Raw genomic sequence first — 21,834 nt, 5'->3', positions numbered from 1 at the left:
TCTTCTTTCTTGTTGTAAATGTTACACTATTCTCTTTCGGATAGTGTCTGCATCTGATATGGAGATGGAAAAATACTGAAGAGCTAAACTTCCTGCACGGGTATATCTGACTCAGTCTCCCATCTGCTATCAGGAGAGCACAATACCCATTGGTCCTGAGTCCACCTGGCTACACGCTAGGAAATCTGATAATTTTAACACATTTTAGTACAGTACAAAGGCTCCATAGTGATGAAAGCTGGTGATCAAATCACTATTTATAGTCATTTTTTACTTTCATTTTAAAGATCTAATGGATGAACTAGAATTTATTTTGATAAGTTAATGCAAAATATTTTCGAAACAATTTCCTTGATATAAAGATAAATAAAAGGTTACTTTGTAAAAATAAAGGCTTGTGCTTGTTTATGCAAGGCTGCAGAAGATTTTCAAATCATTTACTCAGCTTCTTTAAAAAATAAATAAATAACTGCAGAGAAAAAGGTGAAACACACTTCCTTCCTGCAACCTAATCCTGTAAAAAAACATATCCTAATTATAGACAGAAGTTTGTGGTTGAAAATAGGCACTTAGTAATTTCCTACATTTTTGCTAAGGGCATAAGAATGAAGAAAATCCTTAATGAATGGTGCAACCAAAAAATTGAGGATGGAAAATGGATCTACCTTACAGGGCATGCAGATACCACCAGTTGTTGAAGAGCTACCTCGTGTGCAGCACACAAACATTAACTGTGAAATGAAGGGTTTCCAGCTTTGCTCAGCATCCGCCCTCCAACCAGAGGTAGCTGCACTCGCCATATTCATACATTAGGAAAGCTGGACTCAAACAAAACTAATGGTTCAAAGGCAGGACTGCAAGCTACAATGCTAAAGGTTCAGGGTTGTTCACAGCTTTCAGAGGAGTTTTAAATGCTGCATTCTAACAATGACTATGGGCAAAAAAACTGGAGCTTGAGCTGAGGTTTGGCTGGAAATCCTAGCTGCACAGATTATTTGAGTTAGGATTGCCCAGGGATTCATTTGTGGCCCAGGTGACAGAGAACTGGGAGAAGAGCCCAGACTCTGGGTGGGCAGGAATGATGATCCAATAGTGCCTCGGCCTCAGGTGGTTCCAAGTCTTAAGGCCAGATGTGAGGACGGGGTAAGTTCTGGCTGGGTCCAAAATGGCAAAAGGGATGGAATACATTAAAACAGTAAATAAAAATAAACTAAGGCTTTCCGCCTGCTTTTGAATGAAAAGCAACTGACCCTTCCTCCCTGCTGCATAAAATGATTTATACATCTTAAACACCTGCAGGTAAAAGTCAGATATGCAAAGAAGTGATTGTTGCACCGCTGTCTTGAATATTCTATAAAATCAAGTTACAAAATTGTTTTAAACATCACAATCTTGTTAAACAATTAAAAGATCTGCTGGCGGGGGCTTTAGAGGAATCCTTCCCAGTGTGAACCTCTTTGCTTTAAACTGCTGCAGTTCTTCTGCAGAAAGCTCATGCTGAGGTGTGAACAGTGGCTCTGCCATGCTGCTGGTGGCGGCGGCAGGATGGACTGAGAAACCGTGAGCCTGTCCAAAAGGAGAAGGACCTGAACTGGAGCTTAAAGTCCCAAAGCCAGTCGGAGGAGTTGGTGCTGAAGCCGAATTCCCTATTCCAACGCTCGACAAAGCAGGTCCTCCAAAGGTAGACACCGGGGCACTGCTAAACCTAAAGGAAGCTGCAGATGGAGCTGCTCCGTTAGCAAAACCAGCAGACCTAGGAGCGCCAGATGCTGCTAAAGTATCAAATGTTGAGCTCGGTGTCACGGAGCTTCCAAACACAGCAGTGCTTGCCCCAGAGGTATCGAGAAGTCCAGTGCTTGGCTTAAAGCTAAATGAATTAATATTGCTGCTGTTGGTGTTATTATTGGTGGGAAAACCTGCAGTAGATATACACAAAAAAAAAACAAAGAGAGGTATGAAAGTTATAAGACAGGAGCATTCACCAGAACGTTTAACGTCAGGTAGTTAAAAAAAAAATGGAAACCAAAAAGTAGTGCTAATGCTGACTTTCACTTACTTGATGATCCAAACTTTAACGTCTGCTGTACTCCAAACTCAAAATTAGGCGCTGCACCACTGCTAGAATGCTGTAATTCCAGCATCTAGGGAGGGGAAAAAAAACAAACCAAAAAGTAGTTAAAGAACTTCATTAAGTAAGCTCAAAGATGATTTTGAACTCCAGTGTAAAAATTGTTCCATATTTCTCAACGAAAACAGATATTGTTAATGAGAAAACCACCAAAGCAAAAATGGAGCAGAGCATCCCTAGCTTCCTCCCCCCTCACCAACATTCCTTTATTTCTTTTTCTGGGCTTACAGCTCAATCTGCACTGGCCCAGGGCCGGTGAAAGGGGATTAGACACCCTAGGCACCTTCTGCCTTGCGCTACCCCACCCCGGTCGCAGCCCCGACTCCTACCTCTCGCGAGCGGTGGTGGCAAAGAGGAGTGGAGATTCGAATCCCCACCGCTCACGGCCCTCATATGGCTCGTACCCACTAATGGTCAGAACCCTAGGCCCAGGCCTAGCTCACCTAGAGCTTCCGCTGGCCCTGTGCTGGCCTCTACTGGGCTGTAGTATCATAATCCTTCCTTCTCAACTACCTGGGCGTTCCACCCCCCATTTTATAACCCTCTCTCCACTTCGCCCAGCCACTGTAGTGCATGTCCTTAGCCAGGAGCCACAGGCTAAGGACATGCATACATCAAGTCCATGCCCACACGCTACTGGCAATTATCTTTTGGATGTCCCCAAAGTAAAGGGCTGGCTGGCTCAGGAGAATCCTCCGACCCCAATGAGCAACAGCTGAGAGCCCCTCCTCTTGAGGTGGTTGTGAACACTGCCTCAATAGCAACCTCAGCCCTGGCCAGACGGGAATCAAACCCAGAGCTTCTGCAGGGCAGCTTTGAGCAATGTTACTCACCTAGCCCCTTCAAAATCCTTTAACACAGTACTTATGTCTATTTAAACCATATGGTAAAGAAGAAATCCTTCCAAACAGAAAAGCTTAATTGCCCTTTCAATTCACATAAAACTCTACAATTTAGCAGGAAAAAAAACAAAAACATTCAAAGTTACAGAATGCAACACCTCAATTATTTGGGAATGCGACATTAAGTCCTAGCTACCTGCAGTTCGATAAGACTGGGATTTTAATGTTTGATTTTAAATGTTTGGGAACTGAGAGCCTCTCAAATCTATTCTGAGCAAGAAAAAGAGGAGTCTTTTAAATACGGAGGGTTAACAGCAGGCGTTGAAGCAATACTTACCAGCGCTGCTCTGGAGGAAGAATCAAGATGCTTCAGTTTCAGTATTTGGTTCTTCCACTGGGTTCCTAACTGCTGGATTGAATTAACCTGGAAGGAGGAAGAAAAATACAGCAAGTGACAGACACAACTAACCACTATGGTAAATAAACCATCCCAGTCAGTGCCGACGCAAGGGTATCAGGCGAACCTTCTGCCTTGCCAACCCCCCCCCCCCCCCCCCCCCCCCTCCGGTCCAGGCCCTGTCCTCCCTGGCCCAAACACACAAGTAAAAATGACGCAACAATAAAATGAAGAAATACAAAACAATAGTAAAACTATACAAGTAAAAGGAATATTTCAAAATAGCAGTCAAACAAAGTGACATCCAAAATTAAACTCTCAAAAAAAAAAGTTCCAGTTCCAAAACAAAAACTGAAAAACATCAAATATTAACATCCAATGATTACAATTCACAAAACTACCTGGGAACCTGTGATTTCCAGATACCCTGGATTGTTGTGGATTAGCTGATGGGGAGGGGGAGCAGGGGTTGTTGTGCACAAACTCTCCTTTCTCTCAGACACACACACAATTATACATACTCGTTCTCTCACACAAACTCTCACAGGCTCTCCCATACATGCCCACTCTACTGACACATACACATGCTCTCTCACACCCTCTCATACACATACCATTATTCACTCAGACAGACCCCTTCACTCACACAGACACTTAGGTTCCTTGCGATCCACAATCAGCTGAAATGCCTTGGCTGACAACACAGATTCTCCTGAGTCCAGACTCTCCCTGTTGAGAAAGTCTGCTCTTACGTTGTCTTTGAAAGCCGTCAGGTTGAACAAAGGAATAGATGCCAATAGTCTTGAAAAAAACTTTATTGAAGTGGAGACACAAAGTAGCCCGACTCAGGCCGAGTTTCGCCGTATCAAGACGGCTGCCTCAGGGGCTTGTGTATATTCTCTTCAGTATGCAAATAAAACAAATCATATATGAAAGATCATAAAAACATGTTTGTCCGCACAAGTGGAGATCGACTCGTGCATGCGACTGCAAGATTCATTACTTTCATTGATCATATAATGATATATATGATCTTTCATATATGATTTGTTTTATTTGCATACTGAAGAGAATATACACAAGCCCCTGAGGCAGCCGTCTTGATACGGCGAAACTCGGCCTGAGTCGGGCTACTTTGTGTCTCCACTTCAATAAAGTTTTTTTCAAGACTATTGGCATCTATTCCTTTGTTCAACCTTACGTTGTCTTTTCCTGCAATGGGAGAGGCTTAGATCATCTATAGATATCCTTACATCCATTCCATAAGTTGGTCTATTTCCTGGAACACTTGCTGGCTCTTGGTTCCTCCCTGGTGAGTGATGTAGGCCACCATCATCAGGTTGTCAGACATCACACGGACTGCTTGATCCGCATGCCAACTCGACCACCTGGGCTTCCAGGCGATTGATGTTCCAGCAGGACTCTTCGGCCTTCCAACGCCCTTGGGCTGTCAGCTCCTAACAGTGAGCTCCCCAACCATGGAGACTTGCATCCAGTGTAAGTACCAACCAGGTCGGGGAGGACAAGGAATCTCCTTCTCTCAGATGAGCTTCCTACAATCACCACTGGAGGCGAGAGCAGATTTTCGTTGGAAATTGGGGCCAAACCAAATAGTCCTGATACCACAGGTTCCAACGAAACAGTAGCAAGCACTGAAGAGGATGCATATGCATCCTCGCCCTCGGCACCACTTCCAGGGTTGCTGCCATCAAACCAAGCACCTGTAGTTAAGACCACACAGTCAGGCGTATAGTGTTCACCAACTGATGCACCCAAGACATCACTTACTGAATCTGAACTTCTGCCAGGAAAGGTTTGACTTGACCCATGTCGAATCGAACCACCAGATACTCAGATGACTGGGATGGCTGAAGGCTGCTCTTGGCCAGGTTCATTACCCAACTGAGCTCCTGCAACAAGATCACCACTTTGTACATCACCAGGTGGCTCTCCTCCTGAGACCTGGCTCAAATCAGCCAGTCATTCAAGTATGGGTGCATCAGGATCCCTTCTCTTCACAATGCTGCCACTATAACCACCATAACCTTGGAAAATGTTCTGGTGGTAGTGGCTAGACCAAAGGGCAGCGCCCGAAACTGATAATGGTGCCCCAACACCGCAAAACATAGAAAACATTGGTGTTGCAAACGGATGAGAATATGAAGATAGGCCTTGAAAAAAATCCAGGGAGGTCAGAAATTCCCCCAACTGCACTATTATCAAAGAGCATAAGGTTTCCATGTGAAAATGAGTCACCTTCAGTGATAACAGTGAGTGGAAGGGGGGGAGGGAAGGGGTGGGTAGAAAATCATCAAACAAATGCTTTCAACACGAGAATGTATTCCAAGTTACATGTTTATTGTTCAATCTTTCATGTTCCATATCATATGTTGCATTGGCTATACATGTATGTTATGATATATATGCATTTGATATGTGTTTATATACATAAATTACAAATAAAAAAAAAAAAAAAAAGAAAATGAGTCACCTTCAAATGATGGTTGACTCTCTTGAGATTCAGGATGGGACGAAAGGAACCCTCCTTTTTGGGCACAATAAAATAAATGGTGGGCACTGGAATCACAGCCCTCCGCCTGAAACGCCTTTGAAGCGTAAACTCCACTGCATGCTTCTTCTGCAGGGAGTGGCAAGGAGACACCATGAACATGTCCTGAGGAATATTGTGAAATTCCAGCGCATTTCCTTCTCGTATCACCTCCAGGACTCACTGGTCTGATGTGATCTCGACCCACCTCTAATAAAAGAGAGAGACATCCCCCTATCCCCCTAAGCCTTCCTAGATCCCAATTGAAGGACAGCAACATCTTATAAGAGACTTCACAATATAATGTAAATAATTAATCCTAACTGCTCTGTTATCTTACTCTAATTCTCTCCCCACTTATATGATCCTTGTTGTAATGTAACTTTAAGATCTCTTTGCACTTGTTTATGTTCCGTTTTTTTGTTCACACCCCCTTGTTATATGTAAACCGGCATGATGTGGTTTCTAATCACGAATGCCGGTATAGAAAAACTCTAAATAAATAAATAAATAAATCTCTGGTTTCCGAAGGTGGGTTGGCAAGCCTTCATTGGGAAGCTCGGGAAGATCCGCCACACAAGCCTGCTCCTTTCCTCTTTTGGGCTGTCTGGGATGAAAGGACTAAGACCTACCAAAAGCCACAGTCCTCTGAAAGATCGACCCTCTGAAGGGATGAAACCGCTTGGAACCCCGGAGATGACCCCTCATACCAAAGGGGTGCTGCAATTGCTTCTTATCCTCCAGCAACCGAGGAACCAGAGATTTGCCCCACTTACTGGCCAGTTTCTCCAACTCATTCCCAAACAAGAGCGAGCCTTTAAAGGGCATTTTCATTACGTTAACTTTGGAGGCTGTGTCAGCTGACCAATTTTGCAACCAGAGTTGACGCCTAGCTGCTGTCACCGAAGCCACTCTGCCAGTCGCAGTACGGACCAAATCGCAGCCTGCGTCTGCTAAAAAGGTGGCAGCAGGCTCCATAACCTCTCTGGAATTCCCTCAAAAATCAACCTCCTGAGAGAGAAGCAGACAAGATCGCACCACTAGGGCACAACAGGAAGCAATCTGTAAAGCCATCGCCACTGCCTCAAAGGCTTGCTTAAGGATAGCCTCAATCCTCCATCATGCACATCCTTCAAGGCCTTTCCTCCCTCCACTGGGATACTTATCTGCTTAGAGATGGCACATGCCAGTGCATCCACTTCGGGAAAATGCAAACGTGCTCTCACAGCTGGATCCAGGGGGTACAAGCCTTCCAAGTACTAAACCAGGCCCAACCCTGCTTAGCTTCCAAGATGAGACAAGATCAGCACATTCAGGGCAGCATGGCATAAGCTTTCTAATGTACGACCCCCTTTAAAATTTGCCTCCGGGTCATCCCATTCGAGATCAATCAATTCCTGAATGGCATCTATCATAGGGAAAAAAGAAGAGGCTTTACGCAAAGAAACCAAAATGGGATTCTTCTTCGGCTCAGACATGGCATCCGAACCAGGAACACCCAGCTGTTTCAAAGTCTGGGAAATCGTGGCCAGCAGTTCATCTCTATGAAAGAACCACAACATAGTCCTATATAGTTCTAGCCCCGGGAGGAATTTCCCAGTTTTCCCAGAGTCAGGATCTGCCTCATCATCAGTGCCAACCAGATGCCTGTCGGGAATACCCACAGCTAACAGAGGTATGCTTTGGCACTTAAACATAGTACCAGAAGAGGGAGGGGCCACTGCCTGAGGATCTGACCTGACAGGTTTGGGCAGGACTGAGGACTGCGCCTGAAGAAAGGATTGCAATCCTTGAAAAAAATTTCTACCTAAGAAAAGACAGAAGGATCCATGTCAAAAACAGAAAGCGCTTGTGCAGGGCCCACTGAGCTACCATTCCCTGTGGAGGAACCAGTCAAGGGAGTTCCAAGGTTAGGCGTTCCTCAGGACCAGTCCTTAACCCGACCATCATCCGGCTGGGAAGAACCAGGCTTAGCAAAATCAGAGGAAGACAATTCTTCCTCTAAGCAGTACTGACATGTTAGAGGGCACTACAATGACAGGCAACGCAAAGAGAAAGGCACTTAGGTTTCTTGGTCTCTGGTGCCATTAGCTCATCAGTACGCTTAACAGGTGACTGAAGATGTGCATCCAGCCAATTCGCGCTGAAAAAATTTAAGCGCACAAAATTTATGCATTCAAGTCCATGTGCTGCAAAAACTAAATGCACAGATAGCACCAAACCTGGGCACACAACAGATACGTTTCAGAACGTGAGCACTGGTAGCACGCCCAAAAGAAACTGGGCACACAGCTGGATGCACTGCACATACTGACAATCCTATAGAGGGCAGCTGAACATTTATTTTTATTTAAAAGTTTTTCTATACCATCATTAAGTTATTTACCATCATAACGGTTTACAATAGGGCACAAATAGAAGAAAAAAATAGTAAGAAAAAACTATACAATGAAGGTGCCATTAATGATCGGTAACAATTGAATCACTAGAAACTATTTGATTTCTGACATAAGATGTCTATTGGTACCTGTCTCGTGGGTGGGTACCTACGGTTTTAATGTTATTTACGCTTAACAGTGAGATAAACATGCAGAAAAGCATGCGAAACACACCACTGCCACGGCCTACCATGTGGCGAACAGGAAAAGCCTAACAGTGGGGCCTAGCCCCCCAGGATGCCCAGTTCCCATAACCCCAAACGGGAATGGGAATGAATGTCAGAACAGTGTGCCGAGCATAGAGACCGAAGTCCTACACAACCCTCTACTCTGACTTTTTTTTTTTTTTTTTAAACTTACCTGAGCTCAGTCCTTCCCGGCTGAGTACAAAGAATGTCTCCGGCTGCAGGGGGAGAAGGCATCTGCAGTCACCACCGCGCTCAGCTTCCTGCACCTGCTGCTTTTAAGCTGGACAATCAGCTAAGTCCTCGCAGGCTGAAAAAACCAGCTACCAGACCCAATGCACACATCTGAGGGACCACAGAAATCACCTCAGGAATTCTCAACTGGGGGAGGGACCATTTGGTATCACCGCAGGAAAGCAGGGCTTTTTTCTTTTCTTTATAAAATTCTCCTTCTAAAATCTGAAGCAATCCGAGATGCAAGTTCACCATCTGCTGGAGATGGCGAATACTGGCAGGCTGATGTCACTGCAGGAGTATATATACTGCGTTGTCAGTTTGCTCAGCCTCCATCTGCTGGCAAAAGTGCATAACCCACTGGTCCTGGATCCATCTGTCTACAAGCTTGGAAATTATAACTTGGTACATGTCTGCTTACTAACCTCTGTAGATATCTTGCTCCTTCATATCGGGCCACCTTACACATCAGGGTGATGATCTTGAATTTCACCCTGATGGGGAGCCAGTATAATTCATTCAAAAGTGGCCTAGCACTAATTTTACTTGGATCAGCAAAAATTAGTCTAGCTGCCATATTCTGAATTACCGGAAGCTGTTGGATACTCTTTATTGGTATTCACATCAGAACCCCAGTACAGTAGTCTAAAACTGGCATCACCAATTCTACCTTATGAAACACTTACATTTGATAGACCCCTAATTTTCTTCAATTAATAGAACTTCAAAACACCCTCATCACTATCAATGAAATCTGTGGTCAAAGGATTGCTTACTATCATACTGTACCTCCAAATTTCTTATTACAGATGCATTTAGGATGGAGATATTTACTTCTAGCTTCAAAGGTACAGGTATCTCTTTAGTCAAACATCCATTCTGTCTTCCCTTCATTTAAAATCAGCTTATTTGTTACCAACACCCCACAATAGTTTTTAAGCCCTCCTGTACCCTATCAAAAGCAGTTACTAAATACCATCCTAATGGGCAAACCATTTGCACATCATCCACATGGATATGCCTTGAGAAACCTAGGCTTTGAATTAGCTGATCTAAACAGCTGCATAAAAACATTCAAAAGTAGAGGTGACCGCGGGAATCCTGGGCACTCCACAATCTATGCTATAAGGCATAGACTTCTCCCCTCTTACCTGTACTTCTGTTACTCACACTTTTAAAAATGAAGAAATCCAATCTAAAATTCGCTCCCACAAACCCACTTCCCCACATTGCTGTATTAAAATATAATCTATCAGATCAAAGACACATAATAGCCTAATAAAATTAGACACTGCTTCTCCCTTATCAAACTTCCTACATATCATTTCATTTAAGGCCACCAACACTGCCTCTGTGCTGTATCCATGATGAAATACTGACTGACACTCATCCAGGACACTATACTCCTCTAGATATTAAGATTCTCAGGGGTAACCACCTTCTCAATTATATCCCCTAGAAAGACATTATTTGCCATTGTCCAGTAACTTGCATTACTCTCCCTATCTAAACTAACTACCTTTCAAGGAAGATGAATGTTTGTCCTTTTTAAGGAAGATGGTACTCAATGAGCAAGTCACTAATTTTTTTGCAACCTCCCCAACAAATCTTCTGGAAGATTTATTCAATTAAGGACACAGGTCCAAGCTACAATCTGTGGTCTACTAGAACCTAATTCCCTGAAGCTCTTCCTATCCCACATCCTCAAAATTATCAATCCCACCCTCCATCCCCATCAACTTTTTCCCCTCCTCTACAAGGCTGTAACTATTGGCAGTGGGATATAGTTCAAATCTGTCCTCACAATGTATCCACTTTATTCTTCCAAAACAATGCAAAACTATCATTATTCACATTTTCTGGAACCACCACACTAGGAAGATTCTCTCAACAGCTCCTGTACTATTTAAAAAATCTCTTTTGAACTGTTCTGATACAATCCGTTCTTTAAAATATTTTTTGCTTTACCTGTCTAATTCTACCTGAATATTTATTTGCACTTTGCCTCCAAGACATTTTATCATTCCAATCACGAGATCTCCTTATGCAAACCCTGTAACTCCATAGAAAGCCATGGGGCTGCCCTCTACCCTCCGTTATTGGTGCTCTCTCATTCAAAACCTCCCCCAGTGAAAAATTCCACCTATCTACTAAACATTCTAATGCAGTCTCATCTGAATCTAACAAACTCTCCCCATCTCCAATAAAATTGATCCCACTATGTTCCCTCTTTGTACCATCTCTATAGTCCCCTTCTCCATACCCCCTCATCCCTGTATCTGGAAAGAGAAATAGATCATTCCGTGTCCCCAAATCACCACTTCCTCATCCTGCACTCTTAATTGACCATCCTTCAAGGTATTCTCAGAACCAAATACCAAATCTAACATATCCACCTTTACGAGTAGGGAAACTGACCTGCTGCTGCAATTCACATTTTGTTAAAGCTTCTAAAAATGTCAATGCCTTCCTGCATGTCAGATCTACATGCAAATTAAAGTCTCCCAAAACAATCAAATTATCAAAATGTAAACCTACCTCCCCAATAAACTATCAAATCTGTTATCTCAACTACAGTAGGTGAATACCCCAGCAACATTCCCATTGGTTTTAACTTCCCCACAGATAACATGTACAATTTAGAACAGTGGTTCTCAACCTTTTTCCCATCGTGACACACCTGACAGGCCACGCTCACATGTGTGACACACTGCTCATTACAATTCACGGCGGAAATAAAAAGTAAAGGTCTGGTAATTATTTTTGTTTAAAATGACACAAGGAAAAGATACATATTCTGTCTGAACAGAAATTGCATAAATAGTAAACATCCCACACCAAAACAGCACCAATTTCCAGCACCACCTTACCTAAGAAAATACAACACTGAAATATTACACCAGGCCTTAAGACACCAATACATCTCCTATTAGGAAAACGGACCAAGTCAGGCTGCTATAGAGCCCTACACAGAAACTACACGCCAGCAGAAAACCTCACCTGAATCACATGTGCTGACCCTCACCTAACAAAGGATAGAGAGACCAAAACGCATAACTAGAGGCATGCAGAAAAAACTGAATTGGAAACTGCAACAAGCCAGAGTCTCTGTATGCAGAGTAATAAAGGAAAAAAGAAACATTACTCATCCTTATGAAACAAATCAAGAAATATAAAATCAGTAGCAGTAAAACCATACTAACAAAAAGAACAGATTATTTCGAAACAGCTGATGAGTGGAATATCCAATAATTAAAAACTCATATAAAAAATTTCTAGATACCAATAAAATATTTCAAAATAGCAGACACAAAGACCCAGTAATGAAAAGTAAGGATACAAAATGTTTTTGCTCTATATACCTGGAAACGTTTGATATCCAGGTCTCCTGAGATTGTTTAGAATTAGCAGGAGGAGGGATGGTTTGCTTGGAACTTTCTCCTCTCTCTCAGTCACATACCAGCGCTCTCTCACACTGGCTCTCAATTACACACCTATACACACATGCTCTCAGTCACTCACATATACACATGCTTTTTCTCTCACTTGTATAGGCTCTTAATTACACATTTACACACATGCTGTCTAACTTTTCACGCTTACACACACAGGCTCTCTCTCACACACAGACTCTCATTCACATGCTAACAAACATGCTCTCTCTCATTTACACAGAGGCTCTCAATCACATACTGACATACTCTCTCACCTAAACCAGCTCTCAATCACACACAGACACATGCTCTCTCTCTTACTTATACACACAGGCTCTTAATCATACATACACATGATCTCTCTCACACACAAAGGATCTCAATCATACACACACTCTTTCACACAAACAGGTTTTCAATCACAAACTTACACATACAGGTTCCCAATCGTAAACTTACATTTATGCTCTGTCTCCCACAGGCAGGCTCTCAATCACACACATATATGCTATCTCACACACACACACACACCCCCACAGGATCTCAATCACACACAGACACATATGCTCTCTCTCATTTACACACAGGCTCTCAATCACATACATGCTCTCTCACCTAAACCAGCTCTCAATCACACACAGACACATGCTCTCTCTTTCTCTCACTTTCACACAGGCTCTTAATCATACATACACTTGATCTCTCTCACACACAAAGGATCTCAATCATACACACATACTCTTTCACACAAACAGGTTTTCAATCACAAACTTACACACACAGGTTCCCAATCGTAAACTTACATTCATGCTCTCGCTCTCACAGGCAGGCTCTCAATCACACACATACTCTCACTCACACACATGCTTGCTTGCTCATTCACTCTCTCTCCCTCCCCTGGAACTAGCGGCAGCAGCAGCCTCCTCCCAACCCTAACCTCCTTCATTTTAAGCCCTCGCAGAGGAGGAGTCCCGTCGGCCGCGGGGGTTGACGCTCTTCTTCGTTTTCCTCCGAGCCGTGCTGCACATTCTTCAGAAAGCGCCTCTTTTCTGTTCTTCGGGCCGACGCTGACCACACTAGCGTGGTCTCTTCTTCCCGCGCACGCACCTGATGCTCACCACTTCCTCTTCCGGGCCGTGGGGGGGGGGGGGGGGGGGAGCCGGAAGAAGAGACCGTGCCGGTGCCGCTGACTCCAGCTGTCCTGCCGTGTTCCGCCCGGGCTGACAGCATTTTAAGCCCGGGCGGAGGAGGACCGGGGAGCAGCTGGGTCAGCGGGGGACCGGGATGTGTCGCGACACACCGGTTGAGAACCACTGATTTAGAAGATACCATAGCCCCAACTGTTAATTTCCTCACCCCTAGTTATAGTAGCTACACCTCCACCTCGACCCCTCCCTCTGTTCTGAAAAAAGATCTTATAACCTGCTGGATATACTTGATAATGCTAGTGATGTCTCCTCAGAAAACCATGTCTCTGTCACAAATAGAAAATCTACCTCCCTACCAACAATTAAATCAGCCACATTTTTATTCCTTAATGACTTAGCATTACATAACATAGCCTTCATCATATCCTTTCTATCCACACACTCACCCTGACATACCCAACCTTGATCTCTCTCAACTAACCCCTTCTATACTCCTTACATCCTCTCCCTCTTCTAGACACCTTCCCATACATCCCTCTCCCAATTATACTTACAGGAATCCCTCCCAAATACACATTGTAATTTACTAGAAAGAATTAGTCCAGCAGCCACTGTTTTTGCAAAGTTCTAGCAAAGGGGTTCATTGAGGGGTACTCCCTTTTAGTGCGATGCAACAGCCTCTCTCTAAACATGTCTAAAACAGAATTCCTTATAATTTGTCATAGACTCAACAATAAAGTCATTTCGGAGGTAAAAATCAGTGCAAACTAAACATGCCATCGCGTACAAAGTAAGAAACCTAGGTATAATACTAGACAGCGAATTAAATCTAAAAAAATTCATAAGTATGACAATTAAAGACTGTTACTACAAACTTCATGTATTAAAAAAAACTAAGACCCCTCTTCTATTCAACAATTTCAGAACCGTTCAAGCATTAATTTTTCCAAAAATTGATTACTGTAACGCCTTACTTTTAGGCCTTCCAGCTTCCACTATCAGACCCCTTCAATTACTACAGAACGCTGCTGCTAGAATTCTGAGCAATACCCGAAAATCTTGCCATATATCACCCGTCTTATTGGGAGCCAATGCAATTCCTTTATCACGCAGTTAGTATAGCTGTGTTTAAAAAAGGATTGGATAAGTTCTTGGAGGAGAAGTCCATTACCTGCTATTAAGTTGACTTAGAAAATAGCCACTGCTACTACTAGCAATGGTAACATGGAATAGACAGTTTTTGGGTACTTGCCAGGTTCTTATGGCCTGGATTGGCCACTGTTGGAAACAGGATGCTGGGCTTGATGGACCCTTGGTCTGACCCAGTATGGCATGTTCTTATGTTCTTAACTGTGCCTTTTATCTATGACATTGTAAACCGATGTGATGTTCCTGACGAAAGTTGGTATATAAAAGTAAATAAATAAATAAAATAAATACCACAACACAGCGTCTCAAATAACCCTCCCTGATGACGGGGTAGGCAGGTCTTACTTGTCATGGCAGTGGGAGGAGCTATATAGCCCAGTTCATCTCAGGCACTTCCTGGACTCAGCTGAATGGCTTGCAGAGATGCTTTCTCTCTTCTCCTCCTCTCTCCTTAGCCAGGATAAAAAAAAACTCAACAATTGATAGCTTAAGAAATTAGTACCTTTTAGCTGGAGTATAACAAACTGAGGCATGTTGTGCAGAAACTATCACACATGCCCAGGGGGATCGCTAAGAACTTCCTGGAAAGCTTTAGAAAACATGTCCATGTCAGCACTACTAAGACATCAACCACATGTAACCAAGATGACTTGTCTTCAGAGAATAACCTTTTCTGCAAAGGCAAGGAGTCCCGGGTGTGAAGTACCTCCAAGTGGGCTCCCCAGTTCAAATTGGATACATTTGTAGTTAGGATAAATTTGGTGAGTAGGAACTTGGAAGGCGAGAGCCACCAAGACTAAATCTCAGGTCCTCTGTGAAACAGATGAGATCCATAACTCCCAGAGTGGCTCGGTTCCACTGGGTCTTCAGGGTCCACTGGTCTCATATGGACATGACCATGGCAGTTACTTGTACTGCAAAAGCTATTAGTCCAACATGCTTAACATGGACCAAGCTGATGTCTGCCAAACATGAATTCTCTCTTCCACAGTGGTCACTTTCCTTTTGGCACTATTGGTGGGGAGTCAGACCTTGGCCAGAGTTGTGTTTAGTATTGCTCCTATACAATCCAACTGAGGTGATGGGCTCAAAATGGTACTTGGAATAGTGATGGTTCACATGGATTCATCGTCACTCCAAAAATGTGCTCGTTATCAGCCATTCAGCCAAGCAGGATAAGACATGAACTCCCAATTTGCATATTTATGCCATAATAGCAAAGCAATTTGTGAAAACCTATAGAGCTGAAGCCAGGCCAAAGCAAAATGGAGTACTAAAAAGGGGTGTTGGGTCCCTAACTACAAATCTGAAATATTTCCTGTGACCTGAATGTCACAGAAAATGTCAGTGTCACAGAACAAACCTTGTCTCTTTTGTTTACAAGTGGGAGAATGGTGCCTAAGATAATCCCTCTTGGAACTTTTCACCCATTAGAAATTTGTTCAGAACCTTTAAATGTAAGATGGGCCTGAATCCCCAAGTTTTCTAGGAGACCAAGAAATAAGCTAGAGTAAAATACCCATCCTCTTTCTATGGTGCAACAGGTTTGACCACACTGGCTTGTCAAAAGGTGTCCTTACAAGATGCAGTTACTTTTTTGTATAAGAAAAATTATGATTTTCCTTTGCACAAAGAGGGACAGAATGATTTACATTAAAGATCAATTAACAAATGTACCCAATACCTAGAAAAATAACTCACATAATTGTGCAGGTTCCCATCAGTTCTACACTTATAGTATTCAAGTCGTAACTCTTCTGGAGAGAAATCTGAAAAACCTGCATGATGAGCAGACAATCAGTACCTCGTTCTCAACAGACTTACAATGAAACATAAGATGCAGGGAGTACATTACTGATATTTTTAAAGGACAGAGGACTCCAAAATAAAACATTTTTACCATCAGTTTTAGTTCTCAAGTATTTCTAATGCTTTCTGTCATAATATTTAAGGAACAATACAATGGGGGCATGAGTCATCTTATTTTCTAGTAGCCTAAACTCCCATAATTCATTGCAGGTGAAGAGGCTACACTGTACAATGCTGTTACGTGTGATTTAACTTCACATCACCATAACATATTAATCTAGTCCTGGTTTTCTAACTCTTATCCCAATCCAGCCTGCTAGCTTTCATCTTGCAGTAAGCATGAGGGATTATGATAGAAACGTAGGACCACACCACAAATAAGATCATGGTGACACACAGTTAATTGGTCAGCACTGTAGTCTCCTTTAGAACTCTCACCTCCACAGAGAGAGTCAAGGAGGAAGACTGACACACAGCCATGCATAAAAGGAGGTGGCCAACATACTTCAAAGACATGGAGAATGGCGCAAAAAAAAAAAAAAATAAATTTACTGTAAATATTAAGGTTAGTAGAAACAAAATCAAGCACCCACTTCCCTTCAGCAGACTAACTATGCATATCTTACACTAAGAGGCCCGATTGTTCTCCCTTTCTACATCTATGGGAAAAGACCTTAATGAACAAAAACCCTTAATCACCAATATCGTAACTAGCACAAGGTGTAAGAATTAAGTATGTCACTACCTGAGAGGTTGTGTTTGTCCTTTGCAACTGAATAAGCTGAGAACATCCACTGTCCTGAAGATTCCCATGCTTCTATGTCTTTTATTATCACGTCTCTAAAATTAATATATATAAAAAACAATCATTAAACAATGAAATGGCTTATTTAACAGAGTACATTATTGGGGCTACAGGGTATGTTTTACAGGGGCAGTACTATTAGAAAAAATAAAGAATTCAGTTGGCAATCTGAACAAAATTATATACTTTTAAATACTTTGAATTTTACTTCCTTCCTGAAAAGGATTAGTTTCAAGGTTTTGAAAATTCAGATAACTATTGGCAATTTTTTTTTTTTTTTGTCAAATACATAGTGATTTAAAATAAAAAGGAAAAAAAATTACCAACCAGTAATAAAAATAAAATTACAGAGTACAGAAAGGACAAGGATAAATTTCAAGTTTTGGTGCTGGTCTGATTACAGGATACAACATATTCTGCTGCTGTTTCTCCCAGGATTATATAGCATTTGTCTGCTCATTCTGTTGTGGAAGGCCTTTGATTTTTTCTGTTAGCTTTGGGAAAGATTATATCTGATGTCTTTGTACTCTGCATAGCACAGAACACACACACTTCTATTTCTCCAGTGGTGCACTGCATACAGAGTTTAACTTCTTGGGGTTTTCAGTTAAGCTGGTCTCTGCTCCTTTCTGTTTCTAGTCTGTGAGCACGTATTCTGTATTTGGTGAGGATCTATATTTTGCATTTGTGACCAAGGTATTCTGTTAGTATGGATTCTAAGGAGGGAACAGTAGCAGAACAATTTGTTCTGTTTTCTTTGCATCTCCCAAAAGGAGGTATTATTGATATTCTAGGCCAGGTTGTAACTGAGTTTTGGGTGTTAGTGCTGGTTTGGTTCAGCAGGTTTGTTGCTTTTAAATAAATAAATACAATGTATTTATCATCTGCTCTCATAGCAATCTGTCAGAGGTTGAGTACATGGAAAATATACAGTCAAAACCGAAATTACAACAAATAGTAAACAAATTAAAAACCAGGCTTGCCCTGTAATCCATCCGAAAAGTCAATATGGTCCCTGATTAAATGCTAATACAAATAAATGTGTTTTAAGGGCATTTTTTAAAATGCTTTTTATTCAGCAGATGGTACAATAAAATTTAGCAATTACACACAGAGAAAACTTACATTTCCATCAAATGTATCTTTGGCAGACTTAACCAGTTCAAATGTTTTCATGGTTTGTGTTAAGTCTTCTCTGCCTCAGTTTTATATCCCTAAAGAAACCCATTCCAACCAAATTCCAACCATATCCCTAAAAAACCCATTCCAACCAAAATTCCATTCACACAGCAACATCATTCTTACCACCACCCCTCCATACATCCAAACACACATTCCTCAATCACACTTTTTACTGTCACCAATCCATCCCAATAGCTACCCACACATACTCTACATTTGTATAAAGATGGGTTTCCGCTGCCTGTAACACGTCTAAAATGTTTGCTTTATACAGAAGTGCAAGATCTCTAGGCACCTGTGCTCCCAAGATTTTATTTTTTCCTTTGCCCATAAAATGGAAAAGGTCCCTGCTATTTTCTCTGTATCTTCTCCTCTAGGGATAAGGCTTCCGATTTGTTTAAATTAATGTGTAACCCCTCGAAAGATTGGTATTAATCAAAGTTTTTGTATAAGTGGTGTGCCAGAAAGTGGATCTCAACCATAAACATAGATATTTTGAGAATACTGGAAATAACCTGGATGCCCTGGAAACTAGAATTTGCTCGTAATTTAAACTGCCACTGGTTCTACTGCCATAATAAATAAAAGTTGATGGTGGTCAACCCCGGACACCACATCGTAGCATAAAGCTAATCTGTTACATAAGAACATAAGAACATAAGAAAATGCCATACTGGGTCAGACCAAGGGTCCATCAAGCCCAGCATCCTGTTTCCAACAGTGGCCAATCCAGGCCATAAGAACCTGGCAAGTACCCAAAAACTAAGTCTATTCCATGTAACCATTGCTAATGGCAGTGGCTATTCTCTAAGTGAACCTAATAGCAGGTAATGGACTTCTCCTCCAAGAACTTATCCAATCCTTTTTTAAACACAGCTATACTACCTGCACGAACCACATTCTCTGGCAACAAATTCCAGAGTTTAATTGTGCGTTGAGTAAAAAAGAACTTTCTCCGATTAGTTTTAAATGTGCCCCATGCTAACTTCATGGAGTGTCCCCTAGTCCTTCTACTATCTGAAAGAGTAAATAACCGATTCACATCTACCCGTTCTAGACCTCTCATGATTTTAAACACCTCTATCATATCCCCCCTCAGTCGTCTCTTCTCCAAGCTGAAAAGTCCTAATCTCTTTAGTCTTTCCTCATAGGGGAGTTGTTCCATTCCCCTTATCATTTTGGTAGCCCTTCTCTGTACCTTCTCCATCGCAATTATATCTTTTTTGAGATGCGGCGACCAGAATTGTACACAGTATTCAAGGTGCGGTCTCACCATGGAGCGATACAGAGGCATTATGACATTTTCCGTTTTATTCATCATTCCTTTTCTAATAATTCCCAACATTCTGTTTGCTTTTTTGACTGCTGCAGCACACTGAACCGACGATTTCAATGTGTTATCCACTATGACACCTAGATCTCTTTCTTGGGTTGTAGCACCTAATATGGAACCCAACATCGTGTAATTATAGCATGGGTTATTTTTCCCTATATGCATCACCTTGCACTTTTCCACATTAAATTTCATCTGCCATTTGGATGCCCAATTTTCCAGTCTCACAAGGTCTTCCTGCAATTTATCACAATCTGCTTGTGATTTAACTACTCTGCACAATTTTGTGTCATCTGCAAATTTGATTATCTCACTCGTCGTATTTCTTTCCAGATCATTTATAAATATATTGAACAGTAAGGGTCCCAATACAGATCCCTGAGGCACTCCACTGTCCACTCCCTTCCACTGAGAAAATTGCCCATTTAATCCTACTCTCTGTTTCCTGTCTTTTAGCCAGTTTGCAATCCACGAAAGGACATCGCCACCTATCCCATGACTTTTTACTTTTCCTAGAAGCCTCTCATGAGGAACTTTGTCAAACGCCTTCTGAAAATCCAAGTATACTATATCTACCACTACCATTAAGACGATGACGTGCAGTTGGATTCCAGTACAGTATTTTCCCCATGTCAAAATAGCTCCGGAAACCAAACTGCTCCAGAGCCCAGAACATATTGCCACAACACTGGGTCAAAGGCTTTTTCAGCATCCAAACCGAGAACCATAAAACTTCTCTATTATTTTTTTTAGTATAGGGTGGCTCTTAAATTTCCTCACATTTTATACACCGTATCTTCCTTTAACAAAACCCCTTTGGTCCGGATGTATGATATCTGGACGTTTATGCCTTGATACAGCCATACGGCGAAACGTTAGCTGATGTCGGCTTGATGAATAAATACACTGCACTCCTGGTTTACAACTAGCATTCTTGAAAATGTCTGGTTTGAACTGCTGAGAAGAGTGACCACATGTAGATGGTTTGTGTGTGAAGTATCCAGTCAGATAAGTTAAAAGCTTCATCGTGCCCAGAATGTGCAGTGCAAAATTTGATCATTAGAAAAATGTGCTATGATCTTTAAATAATGAGAACACAGCTTGAGCATAAACGAGTAATTTAAGAAAATATATTAAATTAATAAAAGTATCAATATAAAATTGAGAAATAAAATTTAGAAAATTGGAGGTTGGAGGTTTTTTTTTTTTTGTTTTTTTTAAGACCTATGATTGACAATGGCCTCTGAAATGCTGAATGTCCTTGCTAGAATAAGCATGAGGTTCTGAGGTCTTTTTTTCTCGTTTTTAACATCCGGAAGAAATTACATATGAACATTGTTGAATATGTTATGAGTGAAGTTGGTTTGCGCCTTTTTGATGTGTCATTTTTAGATCTACATTTATTAGTGAAATGGGGTGATAGGAACCCACATCTTGAGGGTCCTTTTGCTTTTTTGGGAGAACGATGATTAAAGACTGATTCATTGCGTGGGATATGTGACCCTGTACTAAAGTAACACAGAAAACCTTAAGATTTTATAGAATTCTGCACCCACTCCCTTCATTTCAGAGTTTTTGGTGCAGATTACAATATCAAAATTACACAAACATAAAAGACTGATCATCACTCAAATGCTTCCTTGAATACTGACTAACTGCTTCCTGAAGTCCTTTACATAGTTTTGGGTTCTAAAGTTGATCAGGAAGGGAATTTCACATCACAGTTATAAAACATATGATAATTTTTGTATGACCCCATACACTTCTGAGTCTATTATAGGGGAAATGAGCAAATTCACTTCTTTCTCATTTATGTTGGGCCACTGAAAAGCTTTAAAAAAAAAAAAAAAAAGTCAGTTTGGGTTATATCCTCAGAATGTTTTCATATAGTAACAAGACATTTACATTTTACATTGCTTACTTATGCCAGTATTCGACCTCTCATCTCTCTATACTCTGTTATCCCATACCCAGAACCTGTTTGATGTATTTTCTCCTGCAGTTCTAATGTAAACCGGTATGATGTGTCCACTAATACTGGTATAAAAAAGCATTAAATAAATAAAATAAGACTCAAAAACCCATGATTCACTATTTTTGGCAGTATGATGAAGGCCTCCAGCTCCATCTTGAATGACTGTGGCTACAGAGCGCTGCCCTTTCACTCACTAAGTTTCCCAACAGTTTGCTGGCTCTGTTTCC

At 41.7% G+C, this 21,834-nt stretch overlaps 1 protein-coding gene across 1 annotated transcript in view; it reads right to left on the bottom strand.

The window, feature by feature from the left end:
* Positions 1-421: 421 nt before the first annotated feature.
* NUP42 (nucleoporin 42) overlaps positions 422-21,834 on the bottom strand; it is a 111,518-nt gene continuing 90,105 nt past the window's right edge. Inside the window, exons 4-8 of the mRNA XM_029589077.1 lie at positions 17,058-17,152; positions 16,205-16,281; positions 3,308-3,394; positions 2,057-2,141; positions 422-1,916 (exon numbers count right to left, since the gene is read on the bottom strand). Of these exons, the coding sequence (XP_029444937.1) occupies positions 1,396-1,916; positions 2,057-2,141; positions 3,308-3,394; positions 16,205-16,281; positions 17,058-17,152 (865 nt within the window). The 3' untranslated portion in view covers positions 422-1,395. The remainder of the gene's footprint in view (positions 1,917-2,056; positions 2,142-3,307; positions 3,395-16,204; positions 16,282-17,057; positions 17,153-21,834) is intronic.

This window comes from Rhinatrema bivittatum, chromosome 2, assembly GCF_901001135.1.
Source record: "Rhinatrema bivittatum chromosome 2, aRhiBiv1.1, whole genome shotgun sequence".
Taxonomy (NCBI): domain Eukaryota; kingdom Metazoa; phylum Chordata; class Amphibia; order Gymnophiona; family Rhinatrematidae; genus Rhinatrema; species Rhinatrema bivittatum.
Note: the sequence above shows the minus strand (reverse complement) of the source record. Positions and strands in the feature narration are given on the sequence as shown.